This window comes from Mus musculus, chromosome 2 (assembly GCF_000001635.26).
Source record: "Mus musculus strain C57BL/6J chromosome 2, GRCm38.p6 C57BL/6J".
Classification (NCBI taxonomy): Eukaryota; Metazoa; Chordata; class Mammalia; order Rodentia; family Muridae; genus Mus; species Mus musculus.
Window position 1 is genome coordinate 166,605,266 of NC_000068.7, and position 24,745 is coordinate 166,630,010.

Sequence of the window (24,745 nt, forward strand, 5' to 3'; positions counted from 1 at the left end):
CAACGCAAGAGGGTGATCCCAGAGCAGGCAGCACCCACAAGCGTGGGCAGCAGTGCCCAGCCCCCTTTATGGAAACCAGCTGTCCCACCTCCGGTTACAACAGGGGACGCTATTTTTAGCTTTTCGTGCTGGCAGAGGAAGGACCTGGCCTTATAGAGGTAGCGGCATTACGAGGCATTCAGAAAGCCCAAGGATGTGGGAAAGAAACAGGTACATTTCTGGTACGCTGGGTGGGAACTTTCCAAGTTCTGTGTCCCTCTAACCACCCCCTACTCCACTGTTCTCCAAGTCCCAACTCTTGGGACAGGCACTGACTGCCAGCAACCCCAGAAGGCAAACAGATGTTGGTGTGACCACTCGCAGAGGCTGGAGGTCAGAGAGCCAGAGCAAGGCTGCTCACCAGCTGTCCTATCCAGGGCCACAGTGGGGAACAAGAAGTATACCAAAGTGACTGCAGGGGGCAGAAAACAGACTCAGGAGAGCAACTGAGTGGCGACTATGCCTACACTTGCTACCCTTTGGGAAACCAAGCTGGGTCTTCAGCTTGTTGGGCCAACTAATGCAAAGCTGTCCCTATCTAGGGACCAAGATGCAGCTGGATGCTGCTCAACAGGATGCAGCTGGCAAATGGTTTCCTTGGGGACATCTGGAATTCGTGGGTGGACTTTTTAATCCTGTGAAACTTTAAGCTGGAACCCAGGAGGGAAACCAGATAAAGTTAATCTCTTCTTACGCAGGAACCTCAAACTCTGAACAGGGGATACTGGCCAGGTAGAGTCTGTGCCAAGCCAGTCAAAGCTAAAGCCACTGCTCAAAGAGCCCACCACAACCCCGTGGGTCCAGCTCTTCAAGAGAGCGAGCAGGAAATCTGATATTTCCTATGGAGCTCCCAGTTGTTCAATGCTGGCCCCAGGCTTCCACGTGTACTGGGCCAGCAGAGAGTGCCCCAAGCTGGACATCAGCGTGCACAGAAGCTCTGAGTGACAGGTGGCAGTAGGGAGCTGGGATCTGACAGTAGCTCTGGGTGAGGCTATAAACAACAAGGCCCAGGCTTCCAGATAGATGTCCCCACAGCAGTGGGAGGCACTGAGGTTTGGAGGCCAAGGTGGGGTGGAATCAAATGGCAGAGTCCTCTGACAGGCTGTGCCAACTTCCCTTCTCCTTCGGCCCTGCCGAATGGACACCACTCAGCCCGTTTCAGGTCAAGGCCAAGGTTGAGCACAGAGGGCATGTGGGCACATCCTTTCATGAGCGACACCTGATCAGAGGCTCCATGTACCACTCCCCAAAGGGACATCTTCCCACTTGCTTCCTGCCTGGAGCCTGGGGTTGAGATGCCACCTGGAGTCCCATGCACAAAGTCCCTGCCAATGTCCCTGGTGATGTCTGTCAGGCCGTGTGACTCTCATACCTCAACTTCATGACTGCCGAGAGTGCAGGCGTGTGCCGCTACACCCAGTTTGATCTCTGTTGCATGCAGCTATGCACACAGCCTTCTACCTCAGAGCCCCCAGTGTGTGGATGTTTAACAACAAGACACGCCGTCACTATCAAGGGAGGCAACAAATGCCTCTGCCTCAGGAAACCATCCCGAGTGGCCCTGGGGTCTCACAATTCATCTTTGCCCCCTACTGAGCCTCCCTGAACACCTGGACTAAAGCCTGACCCCTGACCCAGTGCCACGAGATGCAGCCCTGCTGACTCCCGAGCCTCGGGCCAACAGTCGCCAACTCAGCTCCTGCCACCCCAGCATCACAGCTCACGAAAGCCACCAGACTCTGCCACGCCCAGGCGTGCTGCTCCTCTGGTCTTCTTGTGGCTGACACTCGCTTGTCACTCAGGTCTTGGTTGAAATGTGATCTCCAGTACGAGGCCACCTTTCCCACCCTGGCTGAGTCAGCTCTGCAGCTCCCCCCTTTACATCACTGCACAACTGCCTTGTGGGGTTCCCTGGCCCAGTGGGTTCCTTTATTGGCCTGTGTACTTGTCCACCGAGTGATTCCTGTAGGAACAGCCATCTCCCTGTGGGCAGGAAGTCTGTCTGTTCAGTTCCCTGCTGCTGGCTGGCAATGGGAGGGATGGAAGGGAGGGAGGGAGAGAGAGAAGGAGGGAGGAAGGAAGGATGGAAGGGAGGGAGGGAGAGAGAGAAGGAGGGAGGAAGGAAGGAATTAATTTTTGTCTCTCTAGCTAACCTGAGGCTGCTGGAAGGCAGGTACACACACACACACACACACACACACACACACACACACACACACACACACATACACACACACACAGAGTATGTTATCCCACAGTACACAGATTTTACCACTGAAATGTGAAGTCTATTCGTTTCTGAGTGGGACACAAACAGGTCACTTCTTCACACCTGTCCATGTAACATGATGTCGTGCATGGAGGCCCCAGCCCATGTTCTCAGTGCTCTGGCCAGCATGGTACTATTGCCATTGCATCCCCACTGCATCCCCACTGTGTTTCCACAGCATCCCCACTGTGTTTCCACAGCATCCCCACTGTATCCCCACTGTGTTCCCACTGCATCCCCACTGTGTTCCCACTGCAACCCCATTGTGTTGCCACTGCAACCCCATTGTGTTGCCACTGCATCCCCTCTGTGCTCCCACTGTGTCCCCACTGTGTTTCCACTGCATCCCCACTGCATCCTCCAGCCTTTCTCCTTCCTTAATTATCATTCATTGAGACCCAGAGACATTAAACCAGTGCCCAAAGTCATCCAATAAGAAGGTAAGGGGAGTAAGACGCAGTCCCAGTCTGACTCAAAACCTGGCCTTAAAAGGCTATGAAGATAAGCCAGACAGTCCATAGCCAGGGAGTCGCCATCCAGTCCCTTACAGAGGAGGAGAAAGCAATGACTGAGGAAAACTAAAGATGCTGAAGAGAGATTAAAATGAATCAAGATTGAGGTGGTGAGAGAGAACGGCAGCTACGGAGTCACCCTGTCCAGAGTTCGAATCCCACCTCACTACAGCAGTGTGACTCTGCTTTCCCCTCTCTGTGCCACTGCCTTCACCCTTAAAATGGGGACAACAGCAGTGACCTGCTTCATAGTGCTGTGTGAGATTAATAGCCACGGCCAAATGTGAACGTCATAGATCAGATTAAGGGCTGGAGGAGTCTGTATTGCAGCCACCTATTTATTCTCCTTATGGGGGGCCAGGGGCTCCCGGAGTTGCACAATGGCTGGGAAGGGGTGTTGGTTGGAAGCCCAGGCAGAGGCAGAGGAAAGCCAAGCCTGAAGGAGCGTCCTCTTAATGGGAAGTCAGTTTCTCTGGGCCTGGAGGTTACATGAGCTGTGCTGCTGGCTGGGGTTCAAATGGGCAGCAAGAGAAATCTCCTCTAATCCTTCCTGAGGAGTCAGACCTCAGAAGTCTTAATCACAGACAGGTTATCCCATCCGGCCGGCAGGGCCGGCAGGAAGGCTCTCAGATATCCCCCTGGGCAGAATCGGGGCGGGGCTGCTGCTAGAGAAACAGCTCCTTCGGTGGAATGGGGATTAACAGTGGAAACATCCAGGGGCCTTCCCAACTTCTCCAGCTAGCTCCCACAAGGCTCCTGGGCCCAGCTCTCTCCTTTCCAGAGAGAGGCTGAGCCAAGACTGTCGGCCCCCAAGGACAATGGATGAAAGAGTTCAAACATGCTGGTTCCCCCAACAGCCAGCCCTGGCTTGTTTAATGCCAGGTCTCAAGATCTACCCTGGGTTATCTCCTCACTCCAAAAGCTCCAATGGGTGGCATGGACACCCAGTAGGGCCTTCCGTTTTCACACATCTAGACCCAAGTCCCCAACATTCCGGCTTCCACCCTCCACTGGCTCTATCATGTCATCTCGTTTCTGGGAATTATGCCCTACCCAGGGACACCCACCTCCCTGGCCACTGGCCACAGAGGCCTCAGCTTGTCCCTTCCCCAACACTACTGGCTCAGACTCTTCTGTGTACACAGTGCCCCGCAGGGCAGTCTCCTGACCTGCCACACACATGGGTCTTCAATCTCACCTTTTCCTCCCAGAACAATCAACATTATTCCCAGCTTCCTCCTTAGTGCCCTGGCTAGCGAGCTCCAGTCTGCCTCAGACCCACCCTACCTCATCTCCCTCATCTTCTAAACATAGCCCCAGCAACCTCTGTCTTGGCCAAGGCAGAACAGAACAGAAATGGGTAGAGTGTGGCCGGCCCACTGAGTCGGGACACTCTCAGCTTCTACAGTGTACTTTGTTACAGGAATTGGATCACACAGCGAGTCAAGAGCAAACGCAGTGGACAGACCTGTAGCAGAACCCTGCAGCCTCGACCCTCATCCAAGCCTGCTCCACAGGCCTGAGGGGCATTAGGTGGCTGTATAAGGAGGTCCCAGGCAAGAGAAACGGGGTGTGGGACAGGGTGGGGCAAAGCAGATGCAGGGCAGGAAGGGAAGGTGGCCAGCTGGGATCAGGACACAGAAGCCACTCACTTGCCAAGGAAGCACTTGGGGACGGTGCTCAGCTTCCGCCGGCGGTCCTTGATCAAGTTCACCTTCTTGCTCATCATCATGTGATACAGCTTCTCCCCCTTCTCCGCAATCATGACGTACGCGTCACGCTCCATGCCCAGCTTCAGGCCTGCGTGGGGATATGATTGCCATGGGGGACACAGGAGGCAGTCGGGGGTTCTGGCATTCACGCCCCCCTGCCTTGACCCCTGCATAGCCACGGAGCACTTCCTGACCCCTGCTCAACGCCACACACACCTGTCAGGGACTGCTCAGAAAGTCTGGGTGAGGACCCATGGAGGTTAAGTCCCAGGTAACTGGTGGTACCTTAATTCAGAACTAAGCTCCGAAGCCTAGCTCTACCCACAGTGCACACACACAGCTCTGCCCCCCATGCCATATGCACTGGTCCCTACCCCATCTAGACAACAACAGCAACAGCAATTAAGTGCTTCCCAGCTCCGGACACACGTCCCATGCTCCTGAGAAAAGAGACACAATCACTCCCATTTTACAAACAAGAAGCTGGGGCCCAGGGAACACATGCTGTCTGCATAGAAGACGTGGTACCGAAATTTTGACCCAAGATGTTTTGCTCCGGATTCCAACCTGAAACTCTGACCACAGACCACAGCGTGAGCCCAGCCCTGTGTGCCCTGCCCTGGTTGAACTTTAGACAGCACTCACTTCTAAGGACACGGCCTCCTTGGACCACACACACCTCTTAATGACATAGACCCTGTGCTAACCACAGCTCAAGATTCTAACCACAAAAGTACAGCTCAGCCCCACCCAGTCAGGCCAACTCCCTGCCCCTACCCCAGGACCAACCCTGCCCCAGGCCTGAGAAGTTTCAGAGGTTCAGCCCTTACCCATCCAAAGGCCAAAGCCAGGAGCCTATCTGGCCTTCCAGCATTTTAATACATTCTGGCTCATATTTAAGTGCTACTACCTAAAGGCCCCACTTTCTCCAGAAAACCAGCAGAGGCACTATGTTTGGAACAGTGACTTGGGAAGTATGGGGCAGGGAGACAGGCGGTTGGCCTGGACCGTGTTAAAGGGCAGGCCTGCAGGACCATGATGACCTCCTGAACAGAGAGCGGCAATGAGGGGTTCAGGGGTGGCACCAAGGATGTGCTTCAGCACTGGCTGGTGGAGAGCCTGAGACACAGGCTCAGAGGGTGATGGAACCATGTGAGGTCTGTGATGCATAGACCAGCTGGGATTTCAGGTCAGCAGGATATACTAGGGGGGAGTCTGAGACCCAGTCTGTTCTGTGTCAAACCAGGAGTGACTGTGGGGTAGAAACATGTTGAGTTTGCAAGGATGGCTATATCCACGGCCTTGGGGGACAGAGTCACAATATCTGCAGTAAGAGAATGAGTCCACCTTGGCTCAGGTTCCCAGCCTGGGGCGGGGGGGTGGGGGTGGGGTGGGGTGGGGCTCAGGGCACAGACACAGCTCACAGCCCATCCAACCCTGCACTGTCTTTCCGTGAACCACCTTGGTAACTGTGTCCTAAGGGGCTCTCCACTGTGCCCAATGGGTACCCCAAGGACCATTCCCCAGACTCCCATTCAGGGAGAGCAAACAAAAGCTCGAGCAAGCACCTGAGCAGCAGGGGGAAAGAACAAGCTGTTTCTGCATGCTCTGTGTGAGTGACCAGGAAGTCACCTGGGGACTGTGGTACAACTGACTGCTAATACCAGGTCCCAGCATAGTCACAGGGGTCCCCACCCAACAAAACACTCTTCTGCAAGGGACCTCGATTCCTACATACACAGTCCTCCCCTTGGAAGAGGAGCTCCCCCCTCCCCCCACTCCCCACCCCCCCCACCCCCCGCAGCAGCCCAGGCCGGTCTAGGCACCCACTCTCTCGCTGCTCCCGCTCTCGGATCAGGGCATCCAGCCACTTCTGTTTCTCCTCCGCCGTCTTGGCCATACACACGAACCACTTGTTTTTGGCGGTGTTGTGGATCTTCCAGCCATTGGTGACAGTGTAGCCATTGCTGTGGTAATCGGCTGGTAGGGGCATGAGGCAAACACGGATCAGTACACAGACAGGTATGCAACGCTCAGTAACCCACGGATTGATGGCCACCACGAGGGCCAGGCTTAGGGAGCTAGACAAGTGCTCTCTCCTGCCTTTCCCCCAACAAGTGCTCCCCCCTGGCTTCTCTCTCATAGGCAAAGAAGACCTGCACAGACCCCTTCTGACAGCATAGTGATACAGGTGTCCTGAGCATAGAGGTGGGAGATTCATGCCCAGAGCTCAGGAAAGAAGCCCTCACTAAAAGCATGATGTCACACAGTTCCTAGGAATATGGGATCCTGCCAGACCCTGAACCTAAGGAGGGGCCTACAGGTGTGTCATGGCCTAAAGCCACATGAGAACCTTTCCCAGACAGGCTCACAGAACATCTGCTGAGATGTCGCTTCTCTGGTCCCAGTAGTGAATGGCGGAAACTACCCTATGCTTGGTGCTTGCCTGTGGATAGTTCATGCCCTGCATGCGATCCAGTTACAGGAAACAGGATCTACTCACGACTACGTGAGACATGGATGCATCCCAGAGCCAGTACCCTGAGCCTGAGAGCCAGGTATAACACGTAAGACCATATAACTACATGTATACAAAAGCATATACATACCGCCATATGCCTCTAAAGCCACTTTAATACACATAAGTTTAAAAACCAAGACATTTAAAGAAAAATATCTGGTAAGGGAAGCTAAGGATGTAATGGCTTATTTTTAGTCAGTGTCACACTGTATATGGCCCTAGCTGGCCTGGAACTCACTATATAAACCAGACTGGTCTCAAACTCACAGAAACCAAGCTGCCTCTGCCTCAAGTGCTGGGGATTAAAGGTGTGCACCACCATACCAAACGTGGTAAAAAATATTTTTAAGCAGGACAAAAAAAAAAAAAAAAAAAAGGGACCGCATTACAAAGCACAGACAGTATAGGGCTAGAGAGGAGGCTCAGCAGTTAAAAGCACTGACTGCCCTTCCAAAGGACTGGGTTTCAATTCCCAGCTCCCACATGGCAGCTCACAACCATCTATAACTCCAGTTCCAGGGGATCCAATGCCCTCCTCTGGCCTCCATGGGCACTGCACACATGGTGCACATAGACATAAAGGCAGGCAAAACATCCATCCACATAAAAGAAGAATAAAATGGGGGGGAGGGGAATCAATGTACACAGTTGTCACTTGTGGGGCGGTAGGGCCAGGATGCTGAGTTCTCAGCCCCAGGACTGTACTTTGCTAAGTTCCAATGCTCTTCTTCAGTTTAGTTACATTCAACAATACATGAGACACGCATGACAGAGAGCACCAGGGCAGGCAGGGAGGGGCTTAGTGGAGAGGGGCAGGGCCCACCTGTCCCATCCTCCACATTCTCCACTTCCATGACCTCAGTGTTGATCCGACCCCTAAAGATGTACAGGGAGCCGTTGATGGACTTGGTCCTTTTGGTAGATTTCTTGCTCCCAGTGACCCTGAAAGGCAACAGTAAGTCAGTCTCCCCTACAAAGGACAGCGTCACAGTGGGGAGTGCCCGGGGCAGAGGGGAGCTCTGGGTTAGGGTGAAGCACATGGGGTGTCTGCTGCTGGGCAGGCGACTTGGGTGAGTCTCTGCTGGTCATCGTTTCTCATCTGGAAATAGGCTAATAGCTCTGTTGACCTCACAGATCAATTTTTCAGTAAATGGGGATCTCGTGGAAGACCAACAGGAAGAACAGAAACCCAGTCTGCTGGGCTGGCAAGCAGGCAAGTGGGGGGGGCTGGGGGTGGGTGGAGACTGATTTCCAACAGATGGTACCTCACAAACTGAAACCAGAATAGGAGAAGGCAATCGTCCATCCACCCACTCATCTATTCATCTATCCATCTACCTACATCCATTAATCCACTTACCATCCATCCACATACCATCTACTTACCATCCATATATCCACCATCCATATAACCATCACACATGAGAGCACACACACACACACTCATACACACACATGCTCTCTCACGCACACACACACACACACACACACCATTTATCCTTAATCCATCATCCATTGACGACTCACCCACCCACCCACCATCTCCAACCATCTCCTGATACTATCTATAACCTACCCACCCATCCAAACACCATTCCTCTACCCATCCACCCACAAACACATTCATCTACCTTCCCATTTCATTAACCACCTATCCATATACTAACCCCCCATTCATCTATCTACCCATCTATGTTATCCATCCATTCACCTATCTGTCGCCCACCTACCCCTACTCACGCTTTCACTTGGGGGAACCCTGTTGCCCACTCATTCAGTTACAGCCTGAATGTGGTACCCTTCACATCTATCTGCCGATTTCTAAACTGTGATGTTAAGAGTTAGGAGGTATACAGCCTTGAGAGGAAAGGTGAATAGACAGTAGAGGTTGGTGGCATCTCATGAATGGGATTAGTGTCTTTTATAAAAAGACCTCAACCCCTTCCACCATGCCAGGACACAAGGGAAAGCCTTGCTGGGCACTGGTCTGGAGTCTTATACCCTTAGCTTCTCACGTTGCAGAACTTGAAGAAATGTGTCCTTTAAGATGCCCAGTTAATGTAATTTTGTTACGGTCACCCAAACAAATTAAAATATCAAACAAAAAACATCTGGCCATGGCTTCCTATGGACAGGGTAACAAGTGAGGGGCCACATATTCAGAGCCCATAAGTGACTGGCAGGTGCCAGGCACCCTGCTCAGTGCTGGTCCGCAGGGAAACACAGAAAGTCTTGGGCAACTAACTTGTCTTCTGTTGGTAGAGGCAGCATAGAGCACAGAAAGAGACACCAGTCAGAGCAAGGGCCCTCTGTGCCTCCTTGATCCAATGGGTGGGTGTTCTTTACCCATGGCTGGCTAGGGCTGTGGCCAGACCGCTCTTCTCTACCTGAGACAAACTCACTGCAACTGAGGAGATAAAAGTCTGGGACAGAAGTGTGGACCAGAAGATAGGACGAGCTCAGATGCATGTGAGCTGCATGCAAAACATCCAAGGAAAATGGAACAGGAGGGCTGGTGAGATGGCTCAGTGGGTAAGAGCACCCGACTGCTCTTCCGAAGGTCTGGAGTTCAAATCCCAGCATCCACATGGTGGCTCACAACCATCCGTAACAAGATCTGACTCCCTCTTCTGGAGTGTCTGAAGACAGCTACAGTGTACTTACATATAATAAATAAACAAATCTTTAAAAAAAAAAAAAAGAAATGGAACAGGAATGGTGGTCTCAGCCTCACTCATGAGCCTTCACCACCCCAGCCACTTCACAGTGGCGCCCAACATGTCTTGTTCACTCTGTAAAGCGCGCCCTCCAGGACAGCAGTGCTTCAGCCCCCACATTACAGATACAAAAACAGCATCCGCCCAGAGTCACACAGCAGCAGGAGGGCCCGGTGCTAACTCTGGCCTCTCAGAACATAGCGGGCAGCAACAGGGTAGGAGACTTAGCTCTTCCAGGCCTCAGTTTCCCCTACTGTAACTGAGAAGATTGACTTTTAGAACACCCCTTTCCTCCTTTGGTGGCCAAAGGGAGGCCTTGGCCTCTTAAATCAACAAGAATACGCTGTGCTACTGTTCATGGAGACTGCTCCACCCACATCCCAGACAGGGACCAGGAGAGCCAGCAGCTGCCTAGCCACATCAGGTACTTCCTGTGGCCACTCCAGTCAGTCAGGCACCATCCACCAGCAGCTGACCCTGCCCACAGGGCACTCAGCCTTCTGGCTGCTAAGCCAGAGGCAGGACCCTGGCCTCATGCCTGGCCCTCTCAGGAGACTAGTGTGTCCTTTCCCTCAGGACAGCTCCCTGTGTCACTCAGGAGGGAGTGGCCTTCAGAGAGTATAGCCTGGCCACAGGAAGGCTAGAGACAGTCCCCACAGAAGCCAAGATGGTGGAAGATACTGTTATTCCTCCCAGGGCAGGTGACACAGAGAAAGAGGGGCCTGGCAAGGAAGCCAGGGGCTGGGCATGCTTAGCTGGCAGCTGGGAGCTGTCCACAGAGTTGTAAAGGGACATTCTGTTTCCCAAACCCTCATAAGCTCTGGGAAAAGTGTCTGCCTCTAGCAGCCAGGGCGGGGAAGGGCTAGGGAGTAACATTTCATAAGCACTCTTAGGATTGTCAGAGGAGGCCTCTAGGGGTGGCCCCAGCAGGACAGAACACACAAGACAGCAATGGGGATGTGTACAGAGCAAGCAAGAGAACATCTGGAAAAGAGGCAGACTGAACATGTCTACACTGGGAGATGACCTGAAGGGAGACTGAGGCCTGTGGCAAGAAGGATCAACCCCCAGAACAGAGAGGAGAGACAGTAGGAGGGGCTCTGTGCCCCAGGGCTGCCCACAGGAAGCACCAAGAACCCAGGAGTGCCATGGCCCCAGCAGCCAGCCCCAACTTCACACACCAGGCACTTACTACCCTCACCTTCACAATGACCCTGGGAGGTACAGTCAGTAGCGTCTCCTGTTTGACAAGCAAGGAAACTGAGGCACGGGCAGGAGGAGCTATGGAGCTTGAGAAGTGGCCAAATTCTGAACCAAACACAGAGGACTGATGTGGCTCTGGTTGCAGAAGGGGAAACTGAGCCTGCGCAGAACGTGTGGAATGGCCACCCATCCCTTGCAGCCTGCTTTCTCACACAGCCTTAGAGCCGGGAACAGACAAGGAAAGTGAACGTGAGGCTCTACGACAACAGTCCTGAAGGCCACGATGCTGTGCGTGCACAGCCTTGGCCAGATCAAGGCATGGAGGAGCCTCTGGGAGGTTACTATTTCACTCTCAGAACAGCCGCCCTCTGCCCATTACCCCTCTCCCCATCCATGGTGCATCTGGAGAACCAGCCAATGACCTTGGCAGCCACCAACCCAATGCTGCCCAGCTGACCACTATCCACCAAGCCTTGACCTTCCCATACCCTCCCTATTAGCAGACCCACCCAGCCATCTGCCCAGCCACCAACACACCTGATACTCAGGCCCCCACTCCATCATCTACCAAACAAGCCTACGGTCGCCTCCATAGCCTGTCTTTCTCTCAACAGCCATACTTGCCCCCAACCCACCAACCCACGCCTCTAGTCAACTCTAGCTGACCACCTCCTAACCTCTAACCATCCCTGCACCCCCCCTCTCTTCTCATTCCCTTTCCATCTCCAGCCTCTCGACACCCTCGTCTACTCCCCGCATCCGAGGCTCAACAAACTCCCCATCATTGCTTCACCCTTTCCCACCTCCCTTGTCTATCCCTCCCACCTTCACTCACACATCACCAGGCTCAAAAGGTCACTCACCCACTCCCTCACCTCCCCCTCCATCCCTCCTTTATTCAATCATCCCCCCCCACTCCACTCCTTCATCCCCAGGCTCAACGATTCCTCATCACCCGCTTCCTCCCTCCTCCTCCATGTCCACATCGTCACATTCTTCTCTCTCCCTTCCATACCCACTATCCATTCACCATCCAAGCCTCTAGCGATCTCTCCATCCCCCTTCCCACCGCCCCACGCCCCACTTGACACTTCCAACCACACACAAGCGTGCCTGCCACCTGTCCCTCACTCCTGGTCCCCACAGAGGGCAAGCGGCTCAGGGAGAGATGCGAAGATGCTGCCCAGCTGGTCTTTTCTCCGCCTGTCCAGTGGGGAGAGCCTTCTCCCCTCCCACTCTGCACCCCGGGGACCTTCGGATCTCAGGATGCTGGTGAACTTCCACAGCCGTCTAGAGCTGCCCTGTATGATGCAGTGTTCCCGGGGCACAAGGAGACCGTGACTGGGACCCACGGACGCGTCATGCTAATATGTGAACCACTTCAAAGGCTGAACATTAAAACATATACGGCAAAAATACCCCCTTGCTGCTTTTCAGAACTTGACTTAGAGTATCTCCATGAATACTCAGAAGAAAAAACAAAGCCCAGAGAGGGACACTGGCAAGCCTGAGGTGACACCTGAAGAAATGGGCATTTAGCATTGTCTATTTCTATCACCATGGTAACCATGGGGGGGAGGGGGCAGCAGCTCACCTAGACTTCCGCTTGCAGTAGACAAGCAGGTTGTCAAAGAGGAAGAAGGCTCTCTCTTGGATGTTGCCCGCAGAGATCTTCAGCAGGTTGCCCTGAAGGAGGAGCTCGGTGCAGATGTCTGTGAGGTTGGAGCCCTGGGGAGGCAATGAAGGGCAGCAATGAGCAGCCAGGGACACACCCATCTTAAGCCTCTTCCCTCACTGCAGAGGGAAAACACCCCGGCAAAAGTAACTCAAGGGAGAAGGGTTTGCTTCAGCCCCACAGTTCGATGTACAGTCCTTCACGGCTGGATGGTCAGAGCGGGAGCTTGAAGCAGCTGCCTGGATCACATTCACAATCAGGAAGCAGAGAGTCATGGACGCCCCCTGCTGCTCAGCTCGCTCTGCATCTGCACAGTCCAGGATCCCAGCCAGGTGATGGTACCCCCACATCTCAAATGGATCTTTCCACATCAATGGATCTAAGACAGCCCTTAGAGGCATGCCCAGACACTAAATAATCACTCACCAATATACCTGGAGGCTAGGAGACATTGTACCTGTCTCCAAGGTGATTCTAGACCCTGTCAGCCTGACAACACTAACCATCAAGCACCTTTCCCTCCACACCCCTACATCCCTATCAGCCTCCACACTCAAAGCTCTCAGCAGACAAGAAGCCAAGGCAATGGGATGGAGGGCTGTGTGGGCCAGTGCCATCAGTGGACTGCATGTCCTTTTACAGGAGACACTCAGAGGTACAGGGAGCTGATACACCAACTCACGTGGCTGACAACAGGCCCTAGGGGGCTGCATCCAGCCCTTTAGGGGACTGGGTTTTGTCTAGGTGTCCTGCGGTCTGTCTTTCCCTGTGATCTATTTGCAATCTGGCTTGTTGAGCCTTCCCCACAAGATAAGCACTTCGGTAAGGACTGGAGATTTCTAGCACCTAACGACCTTCCCCGGGATGCAGGAGGGACTTGACAGATGCCATGTAGGAATGTTAGGGCAGGATTCTGGGAGCACTTGATCCAGTGAAGGCTGGATCCATCCATCACCAAGCTCTGTGGGATGAGTGTCACACAGGCTAATACAGCAGGTGTGCTGAGCAGCAATGATAAGATTGGGGCCAAGGACCAGGAGAAGTGTTAAGGACAAGCACAGACAGGGACTAGGAAAGTCCTGCTAGCAGGAGTCCTCAGAGCCAACACGTAGTGGGTCTGTGTGGAGTCCTGGGTAGGCTGGGCCAGGTCATATAGATTCCGAGAGCTGAGGAGAGGGAATTGAGTGGAATCCTGGCAAACTCAGAAACCCTCATTCAGGTAGCCCAGATCCTTGCTCCCCTTGGTTCATCTTGGGGAATGAGTTTCACAGGCATTGGCTGCCTGACCAATGACCTACATTCCCCAGCTTCTTTGGCGCCAAGCATGGTCCAAAGGACCAAGTCACACCAAGGAGCCGGTGGTATGTCACTATCTTGAAATAGGTCTCTAGCCCCTCTCCCCGCTCCTTTATCTCTTTCCAGAGATGCAAGATAGCCATCGGGGGTTAAGGAAGGGCGCTGGTGACAGACATGTCCAAGGCACAGGAAGGAAAGAGCCCTGTTGGTGCAAAGTCACCCACCCAGCCTGGCTGGTCACACATCCTGGTCTATACTGCATTGTGAGCTCCTCGGAGTCACCCCCTCAGCCCCATGGCAACCAGGATGTGCCAGAGTGTGTCTAGAGACTGCAAGGAGCTGAGGACAGAGGCCTGTGACACAGTTGGAAGGCAGACCATGTGGCACTTGCTTTGGGTAAAGCCACAAGTGGCCCCTACAGTCAAAGGAGCCAGATGCCAGGTTGGCTGCCTTACCAGCCACCTTGCCTGATGAACACACCACCCTACCTACTCAGGCCAGTTAACAGAAGCTGGAGGGAGGAAGCTAGAAGCTCGGGAAGCTGGATGGAAAGGGGGAGGGCTGTACTGCTAAAGCCACAGAAAGCCAGGCCCTCCTGTGGCAGCCCGTCTCACAAGGGGGAACCTTATCTCTCCCACCATCCACTTGATCGAGGCCAAACCTCAATGCCCCTTCCAAAGTCCATCTGCAAGGGACTCTGGGAGCTAGAGGGCTCCCCTTGGGAAGATGGCCAGTGAGGGAGAGTTCAGGGGACATGTCACCCCCTAGTCTCTGAACAAAGCCCCAGTCTTCTCTGCAGCTGGACCTTCCATGGGGGGGGGGGCGCCAGTACAAGAAAGGAATATTAAATCCAGGAACACCCAGGTCCCGGTAGGGTTGGGGGCGGGGCTTGGGCTGGGGGTGTCAGACAGCAACGTCTGTCCCCAGAATCTTTCATCTCAGCTCCTAACCTCTCACTCCAGTGGAGCTGGCCTTTCCTACCGGTTGCATTTCCTGTCTGTCAGCTTTCTAGAGACAAGAAACTTCCAATAGTGTAGGAGGCAAGGGTCAGGAAAGTGCGTTGGTTACAGGCTGAGGAGATGGCTCAGTGGGTGAAGGGGCTTGCTGCCAAACCGGATGATGTGAGTTCAACGCCTAGGTCCCACCCAGTGGAAGAAAAGCGCTGACTCTTACCAGTTGTCCTCTGACTTCTACATACATGCTGTGGCACACTGGGCTCACACACATGAATGCACACACACACACACACACACACACACACGTAAGTGTGATAAAGAAAAGTCAGTTACATACACTGTGTGTGTGAAAGCTTGATTCTGTCAACCTGTCAGGACCTAGAATCACCTTCTAGACTTCTGGCTGTGAGGAAGTGTCTAGACTGTGTTTACCGAGGAGGGAAGATCACCTTAAACGTGGGTGGTATCATCATCTGAGTACAAAGGAGAAGAGAGCTATCTCGCCTCTGCCGGCTTCCTGTGGGTGTGCTGGGACCAGCTGTGCGAAGCTACTGCTCTTCTCCATCACGGTGGGCTGCACCCCCAGCTGCCAGCCACAACAAACTCTTTCTTCCTTCCGTGGTTTTCATCTGGCATTTTGTCACAGTGACAGGAAAATAAACTAATACTGATAGATATGTAAATGTTGCCCTCAGTGCTGGCACAAGAAGCACAAAGGCTTGTAGGTGTCAGGAAGGCGAGGCCACACACAGTTACTGAGGGGAGTTGGCATGGCCTGCAGTGACAGAGGCTAAGGAAACAGGCGTCTCAGTGACAGCTACTGGGAGACACAGCAGTGTTACCAAGTTTTCTACCGAAATGTAAAATCTGGGATTTTATGTTTCATTGAGTCAACTAAGTCACTTGTAAGCAACCACACGAGGCAGGCCAAACTGAGGAGCGAGCCCGTGATCTACAGCTCCAACTGGGGGCCCAGCCCCCTCAGCAGAGGACCCTGACCACGCACCTCCCAGCCTTCAATGTGAGACTGCAGCTGCTCCAGGGCCTCCAGCTTCTCCATCTGCCTCTTAGTCTCATTGATGTTGGAGCAGACAGTCTTCATGGCCTGCAGGGCACTCTGTACCGCGGTGTGGTCAGGGTGCTTGCCGGGGGTCCTCTTGGCCAACTCCTAGTGTGGGAAGGGGCAGAACAGAGGGTGATCAGTGCAGGGGCATAGACTCGGGCAGAGGTAGAGTCACGCCAAACCAGTGTGCCAAAGGGAGGATGAGCAAAGCTAACACTTGCTGGCTCATTCACACGAGTGTCAGTCTTCCCAGAGAACTAACTAGATCTGGGGTCACATAGAAGATAAATCCCTGAGTGTCAATGAGGGCGCTTCCAGAGAGGTTTAACAGGGTAGGCTGGCCTTGAACATGGGTGGTAAAATCCCAAAGGCTGGGCTTCCAGACTGAACAAAGAGAAGAACGGCAGCTGAACACCAGCATCCACTCCTGTCTGCTCCCTGACTACAGACACAGAGACCAGCTACACCCCTCTCTTTCCTGATGGACCGGACCTGAAAGAACTGCAATAAAACCATCCTCCCTTATGATGATTTTGTCAGATGTTTCATTCCATTGACAGAAAAGGAAACGAAGACATTCATTTGTTCCCTCCCTCATTCATTAATTCGTTCTGTGGGTGCCATCTGACTGTCTTTAAAGGGAGAGTCAATATACCAGGAAACAGACAAAAAACACTTTGCCTGGTGGGTATCATAGAAGACAGAGGCCAGAAAGCTAAGAAAAATTGGGGACCACCAGGAAGAAACACTTAGAGAAGTTAGAATAGAGAGCATACAAGCACCAATCAGGGAGGCTGGGGACGTGAGGAGGGAGCAACATGGCGGGCAGCCGGAAGAGCGGGCTCAAAGGGCATGACAAGGGATGGCAGGTGACTGGGGGAGGGGGTCACAGAACACAGAAATGGGCAGGTCACAAAGGTGACCACAGACACTGATTACCCCAGCTCTCTTAGTGAACTGGACAGGGGGATACGCCTACTGGGGCTCATGCACAGCTCACTGGTAACCACTCCCCTATGCGTATGTCCAAGGCTCACCCTGGGTTCAGTCCCCAGGACTGAAAGGTAAATAAACGAACAGGCCTCTTGCTCAGAGGACACAGGGCAGAGTGCATAAAGCATCCAGCCCGGTTGCCATCAGCTGACTCTTGTCTCAGACACAGGCCAGGACATTATCAAAGCCGGACAGTGGTTTCCAGAGACAAGGCCTTGTGTAGACCAGGCTAGCCTCACGCTTACTATGTAGTTGAAGAACCCTAAACTCCTGATCCCCCGGCCGGCCTCTGCATCCCAAGAGCTGGGATTTAAAGCGTGTGCCACCACGATCAGTTTATGCAGCACTGAGGGCAGGAGCCAGGGCTTCCTGCATGCTACTCAAGCGCTGTACCAATTCACCTCCCGGCTGATCACAACCACAAGAATCCAACCACTCGCTAGGTGTGGTAAGTGAGATGTGGAAGAGACCTAAGGGCCAGCAGCAGTGCTGACGATGCTGAGGTGGCAATGCCTGTGCCAGGTCCTCGCCTTCCTCGGTCAGGGCATTAGGACAGCATCAAAGAAGTTTCCTGAACCAGACACCCCACCCACCAGCCTGCCATCAAGCACTTCTCTACTTCCTGTGTTCACGGTCAATGTCCCTTACTTCTGCACTGGGTACCAGGGTGGCTCTGGCTACTAACTGGATAAGCACAGGCCAACCACACCCCCACCCCCACATCCCAGCCTCAGCATCACCCTTAGTCCCCTGGCTGGGCTTGAAAGACAGGTCCCAGACTGTCTGACAAAAGAAACTGTGGTAGCCAAAGCCACTGGGGAGGAGGGGCTGGGATTGCAACTCAGGGACACCAGCTTGCTCGGGACAGCAAGGGATCGACCAGGCACCAGCCACACTTTGGTCAGCTCGATAAGTGTCCCAGGAGGCCATTATGGAGCAGCGGCTTGTTCACAGACAGCAGCTGTCTCCTACCCCTGACAGCCTGAGCTAAAAGTCCAGCCACTCCTTGGAGGGGTCCCCCCAGGCAGTCAATGCCCAGCACTCAGACACTTCCTGTTCCCAGCTGACTGCCCCTGCCTCTATTTCTGCCTGAGGTCAGCAATGAAGGTGGGAACAGAAACTAAGCACAAAGGCCAGGCTGGTAAGTGGCCCAAGCTGCGGGGGGGAAGTGCAGACTTTGGTGTCTCGGGCCACAGAGGAGTGTTGGCTCCGCTCCATGAAGTTCCAAGAACTGAGAGTCGCCCCTGCCCCTGCCCCTCTGTGCAGGCTGCTTCCTCCAGGCATGCCACTCAGGCTCTTACAGGGAGAGGAGTCGGGTGGGAGAGAACTGAGCATCAGAGAGAACCCCACAATGCACAGGCTTGTTCACTTTCAACCCTGCAGGGCACTCCTGGGAAAGGGAAGCCTCGGCCGCGCATCCATCAGAGTGCAGCATCAAACCAGGCCACTTCCTCACCAAGAGCTAACCTAGTGGGCTGAATTCCAAATGGAAGAACCAAGACCATACAACTGAGAGAGGAGAACAGAGAAGGGAGCCCTTGTGACCCAGGTCAGGCAATGTGTTCTCAGGCACACACACACACACACACACACACACACACACGTAAAGCAGTCTCATGATCCTGACACTCTACCTCGTCAAGTCCTCACCATGTCCCCGAGGACACGTCCAAAAGGTGGGAAGAAGAGACTACGGAACCATGTCCAAACTAGACAAAAATCACAACCAAACAGCAAAAAAGATGATCCAGGGCTAGGGGGTCAAGGGGGCAGCTCAGTTGGTAAAGTGCTTGCCTTGTAAGAACCTGAGTTTGGATCCCCAGAGCCACCTAAAAAGCTAGGCACCTATAAGCCCAGAAATGGTAAGGGAGGAGGTGGAGACAGGTGGCTCCCTAGAAGAGGGTAGACCAGCTAGCCTGGCCTACATGGTGAGGACCAATGAGAGACTGTCTCGAATAAAAGACAGAAGGTACCTGATGACAGTCACCCAGGGTGTCTGTCTGTCTGTCTGTCTGTCTGTCTGTCTGTCTCTATCTCTGTCTCTCTCTCTGTCTGTCTGTCTGTCTCTATCTCTGTCTCTCTCTCTGTCTGTCTCTCTCTCATACACACACACACACAAATAAATAAATATATAATAATATAATAAAAAATTTTTTAAATAATGTGGGGTGGGGGAGGGGTCCAGATGGGCAGTTAACACTTGCTGCTTTTCCAAAAAAAACCAGAGTTCACTTCCCAACACCCACACGAGGTAGCTCAACTACCTCTGAGTCCATCTCCCAGGAATCTGGCCCCTCTGGCAACCATACTCACATGCACACGGGTGCACACACACACACACACACACACACACACACACACACACACACACAGAGCGAGATTTTAAAAAATAAAACAATTTCTTTAAAAATAAAATTGATGAAGAGAGCCATGCAGAGGGCTGGCCCATCAATGGAGGCTGCTTCCGCACCCAAACCCCTCTTTGATCCCTGGGACCTACAATCTACGTGGTGAAAGGTGGGATTCCCTGTTCATTTCAGAACGCAGCTAAACTCAGGTTTCTCTGGGTAAAGTCAGAACAGAACCAGGTTCCAAGGAGACAGACTGCCAGCCTGAAAATTCCGGGACCCACACCCAAAGTGACAGCTGTATGAACTTACAGGGTCCAAGAGGTATTTCTGAAAGGAACTCCAAGCTCTTTGCTAAGCACCTTGGGAGAATGATGACCAAAAAACTCCACTGGGCCCCACTGGAGTTCAGAGCGTCTAGTAGGCAGACGAGGGGGATAGTGGCTGGGTGGAGTTAATTACATCCTTATGATGGTTAGAGTTTTCCTTGAGAAAGAGGTCTGCCTTATAAAGCAGTGGGCACCCCATCACTAGGGGCATCGATGAGAGGTTCAAGTCTCCTGTGCATCTTGCTTCCCAGACCCTGCTGCCAGGAGACAGAGGCAGCCCACATCCACCCTTTGCGAGCAGGTGAACTGACCTCTCTGAGCCAGAATGTGCTCACAGCGAAACCAGGTAGCATCCCCTGGCGACCCAGCAACAGATGCAGAAGTGAATGAACGGGAACTTCTCGGCAAACAGAGTGAGCACCGGGTTTATCATGGTTGCTATTGTTTCCGTGGTAACGGTAACTCACTTCTTGCTGTCTCTATACAGCCAGAGTAATGACAAGAGCTGTTCAGGTGGGGATCACACAACAGCATCAGCTAGGAGCACTGACTGCACACCAGCACGGAAACCAGCATAGCCAAGCATTGCCACCCCCAAAGAGGAAACTGAGGCACGATCGACAGAGCCTCTAGCCCAAGACCACGGACAGGAAGTGGGGCATGGTAGATGGTAGTTTCAGGTCTCCTTCTGTTATGTATGCTCTTGTAAAACTGTTTGGAAGAGGCCAGCCCTGGGTGAGGGGGGACAGCGGGCCACCACACAAGCCAGGGTGTGAACCTGCACAGCGTCGTTCTACCCTGTGTGGTTTCACAGGTAGCCTGGGGTTCCAGGAAGTAAGGAAACAGGGCAGCAGGCCTGGGCTTCTGCAAGCCACCTCATGCCTCTACCTCCTGCAATCACTTATACCAAGGTGGTGCCCTCAGGTATGACTCTGAGCGACTCCATCCTGCCCCCAAAGTAGGGGTGGTCCTGCCACAGTACAGCCACAGAGTACAACTCAGAACATGAGCTTCTGACACCAGATCCAGCCAGGCAACAAGAAAAGGTCAGGTGTGATACACAACTGCTTGCTCGCTAGGTCTCCATGGGGCCCAACAAGGGCTTATGGGAAAACATGAAGAGGAAGACTGGAAGACAGATGGGACATCTAAACCCACCATTCCTGACCCTCTCCTGGGCTATGGGTCCCAGAGATGCCACTACAGGCAGGCTTCCAGCGTAGGTTCGTGTCGGAAGCCTGGGTCTTCCCACCTCCACCTCAGGAAGGGAGCCCAAGACCCACTCAGCAAGGGCTTCAGCCAGGACTCAGGTTGGGGGGCTCAGAGGGATAAGCCCTCTTTTTCCTGAGGATGTAAGCCTGATGCTGCTGGTGACTGATGGGGAAGCCACCTGAGGGAAGGGCCAACTGAGCTGGAGACACTGGCCTGGGGGGACCCAGATAACACTTTTTGTTTGTTTGTTTGTTTGATTGGTTGGTTGGTTTTTGTTTGTTTGCTTTTTGGCTGAAGCAGGCCCTGCTGGGAGTCCTGGCTATTTTCCACTCTTTTCTGAAAAAGCGAGTGTAAGTTAGGTTTTCTGGGTGTGGAGGTGGCTAACGACATAGAATGATAAATTAGGTTTTTCAGTCACCAGTGGGATGTGGTCATCAAACTAGTGTAAAGACAACGCTGGATTCGTTACTGGGAGATTCAATGAAACCCATCACTGCCTGTACCCTGGCCTTCCAGATGCCTGAAAGTCAACACAAGGCTAAGAGGCCATGCCATCATCTCCGCAGAGAAAAGAGGGGCCCAGAAAGGAAGGGGTGCCAACCACAGGCTAGACCAAACAAAGCAACAACCCTACTTTCTGAGGCTGAGTATAGATTGGACCTCTCTATGTAAGCTCTGCTCACAAAGGCCCCTGCACCAGGCTCCTCTACTTAGCTCAGAGAGCGCAGCCCAAAGGGTCCGGTGCCCCCTCTAGGATGCTGCGGATAACAGTGGAGAGCATCTAAAGGTGTCCGGTTTGAATGAGAACGGCCCCCACTTGGCTCATAGGTTTGAATGCTTAAGTCACCAGGGAGTAGAACTGTTTGGGAAGGATTAGGAGGTGTGGCCTTGGGGGAGATGTGTCAGTGTGGGATGGGCTTTGAGGTTGTAAAAGCCCACTGCAGGCTCTTCCCTGCCCCTCACCCTTCTCTCTCCACCTGCTACCCTGGATCAGGATATAATGCTCTCAGCTACTTCTCCATGTTTGCCACCACACTTTCCACCATGACAATGAACTGACCCTCAGAAGCTGAGAGCAACCTCCTCCCCCGCCCCCAGCTAGATGTTTTCTTTTATACTTTGCCTTGGCTATGGTGTCTGTTCACAGCAACAGAACAGTGACTGAGACAGGGGATTGCTCAAAGAAAAGGAGGGGCTGGGGAAGTGCCTCAGTTACAAAAGTGAGGACCTAAGTAAGCTTGGGTCCTCAGCACTTGTGTGACAAAAGCAGAGACAGCCTGGTGATGCGAGCCTGTATCCCCAGCACTCGGGAGGCAGAGGCAGGCAAATCTCCTAGTTTGAGGCCAGCCTGGTCTACAAAATAAATATGGAGATCAATAGATGAAGACATTTGATACTGACCTCTGGCCTCCACACAGAAGCATGTGAATACACACATACACACACACACACACACACACACACACACACACACATCACAAGTACATAACACTATGTGCAAACACATACACCCATACAACACACACACACACACACACATACACCAAAGAAAGAAAAAAATGAAGTAAGAAAACAGGAAGTGAAAACTTCTAGAAGAACTTGAAAAGATGTCCACCACAGCAGAGAAAGCCTTGACACAGATGCTCTATGCAAACTCCATGCAAATATCTTGAGCAATTCTACCCTGTGGGGATCCAGCGACCCAGGCCTCCAAGAAGAGCAGAGACAGAACCCATAATATGTGGCGGACTCGCAGCTCCTGGGCCAGCAGTGCGGGGGCAAGGGGTGCCGGCTCTTCAGTTCCAGTGGGGGTGCTCTGCTCAGTGCAGACACAGCTGATCTTACCCAGCATCGTCCCAATCCACCATCCTGTGGCTAGCTGTGGCTTTGCCTGTGCAGGCCTGGGTCTTCACCTACAAATGACCACTGGTGGGGTACAGATTGGCTACCCCTCAGCAGGACCAGCCATGTCAAGATCCATGCTGCCCTAACTTATCTGGGGGAGCACTGCTGTATATGTGGCCCAGGTCTGCAGCCTATGGTCAAATCTCCACAATCCTCAGAGGAGGGCCAGGCCCCCAAGGAAGCCACCCCCAGGCTCTAGAGACATGATGCTCCAGAGACAACGGGAAAACTGCAGATACTTGGGACTCTCCTTGGACAGCTGCAGCAGGAAAAACAGGAAAACAGGAAACAAGAGTGACTTACCCCCAAAATCACCAAGTAAACCATCCTAGAGAGAGATGGGGAGAAACAGCAGCAGGGGATGGACAGAAGACAGGACAGGACAGCACCCAGCTACTAAGGAGGCTAAGGAAGAAGGAGGGTGGAGAGTTCAAGGCCAACCTGGGCAACTTTACTGGGACCTTTCTCAAAATAAAAGGGGGTGAGCTGCAGCTCAGTGACCAGGTTACCTAGGATACAGTTACCTAGGATACAGCAGGCTCTGGGTCCTGTCCCCAGGAAAGGCAGAGAATCAGAGAGAGACATATACAGACAGATGGACAGAGTTCACATCAGTATACACAATAACAGAAGCAACTGAGCTAGGATAATGCTATCATGTCAGACTGTAGGCATGGCCTTTCTGGTGCTTCTTGAAGTTTCTTAAGCTGAAGGACAAAGACAGCTCAACTGTAAGAGGGTGAAACATGGACCAAACTAAGTGTGTGGCTAATCAGGGTTGAAGCAGACCTGTGTCAATCAAGATAGCTTGTGTTCACTGAAGGATCTCAGAGTTCCTTCCACTCCTTCTTTATCCAGCCACTTACAGTAACTATAACGCACTACCAACACAAGGACACTGAGGCACAGAGCTTCGGTTGCGTCTCAAAGAGGAAATAAAAATCCCACAACAGCATCAGAGAATCCTCCCCTGGCATGCCTGTGGCACGCTTGGGTGTCAGCACAAGCCTCCCCGACTCCACTGTCCAATCCAGGCACACACAGGTGCCAGTGCAAGTCCCCCGTCCCCCAAAACTGTTCAATCTATGCAGAGAATCAGGATGGTAAGCACCATCCCCACTGAGGAAGCAAACACAGCCGACTAAAAGAAGTCACAAGGCTAAAAGAAGGCAAAAGCAGAATGAAGCCCTGGAAGGGGTGATCTGGGCACACTCCCATCGAAGGCACTGTATGAGAACACAGGGGGATACTTTCAGGGTAGGAGGGCCAGGGGCTGAGGCAGAGGCTGGGGTGAAAGCAAGGAAACCTGATGGAACTGGAAACAGCCTCGGGCAAGGCAGAGGGCAGGCTTAGCAAGCAGCCAGCCCTGGGCAGGCTCCATGGGGAAGTCAACAGGACTTCTTCACCAACTGAAATGGAGGGAGAGCAAGTTGGGGGACATAGATAACACAAGGCTTGGCCTGAGAGACCACCAGCATGAAGTGTTGATTCCTGGAATGGAGACAGAAGGTAGGATAGGAGGGGAGCCATTCTTGGGAAGATGAGAGCCAGCATGCAGGGAGACCGGGGTGGGGGTGGGTTGTTAAGAGCTGTGGATGATCATAGCAGTGTTGCTCCTAAATGTCCACCAGTCAATGAATGAACAGTAAGGTACAGCCCAGCTCACAGGGGAATACTACTCAGTCATGAAAAGGGATAGAAAGTATAAACCCAGGCCACAAGTGACAAAAGCCAGACACACAGGGATAAGACCCATGACACCAAGATCCTTATAGATCCATCAGTGGGAGACTCAGAAGGCTCAGGCTGGAGTCTGTTACTCCAGCTGTGGATCCAAGGCTATGTCAGCAGCCAGGTCAGGACAGAGCCACAGCAAGGGTCGGGTACCATCGGCAGACAATCAAAAGGTCCAGTGTCAGGCTGGGTTCCCATTAGGGACCAGCTTGCTACATATCAAGGCGTCGTCACCCCAACTCTGAATCATCTCCCTGGAAA

The 24,745-nt window shown here is 53.0% G+C and overlaps 1 protein-coding gene across 1 annotated transcript in view; it reads right to left on the reverse strand.

The window, feature by feature from the left end:
• The window catches only part of Prex1 (phosphatidylinositol-3,4,5-trisphosphate-dependent Rac exchange factor 1), a 147,488-nt gene that overhangs the window by 38,921 nt on the left and 83,822 nt on the right, over window positions 1-24,745 (reverse strand). Inside the window, exons 6-10 of the mRNA NM_177782.3 lie at window positions 15,907-16,068; window positions 12,568-12,701; window positions 7,877-7,995; window positions 6,363-6,512; window positions 4,473-4,620 (exon numbers count right to left, since the gene is read on the reverse strand). Of these exons, the coding sequence (NP_808450.2) occupies window positions 4,473-4,620; window positions 6,363-6,512; window positions 7,877-7,995; window positions 12,568-12,701; window positions 15,907-16,068 (713 nt within the window). The remainder of the gene's footprint in view (window positions 1-4,472; window positions 4,621-6,362; window positions 6,513-7,876; window positions 7,996-12,567; window positions 12,702-15,906; window positions 16,069-24,745) is intronic.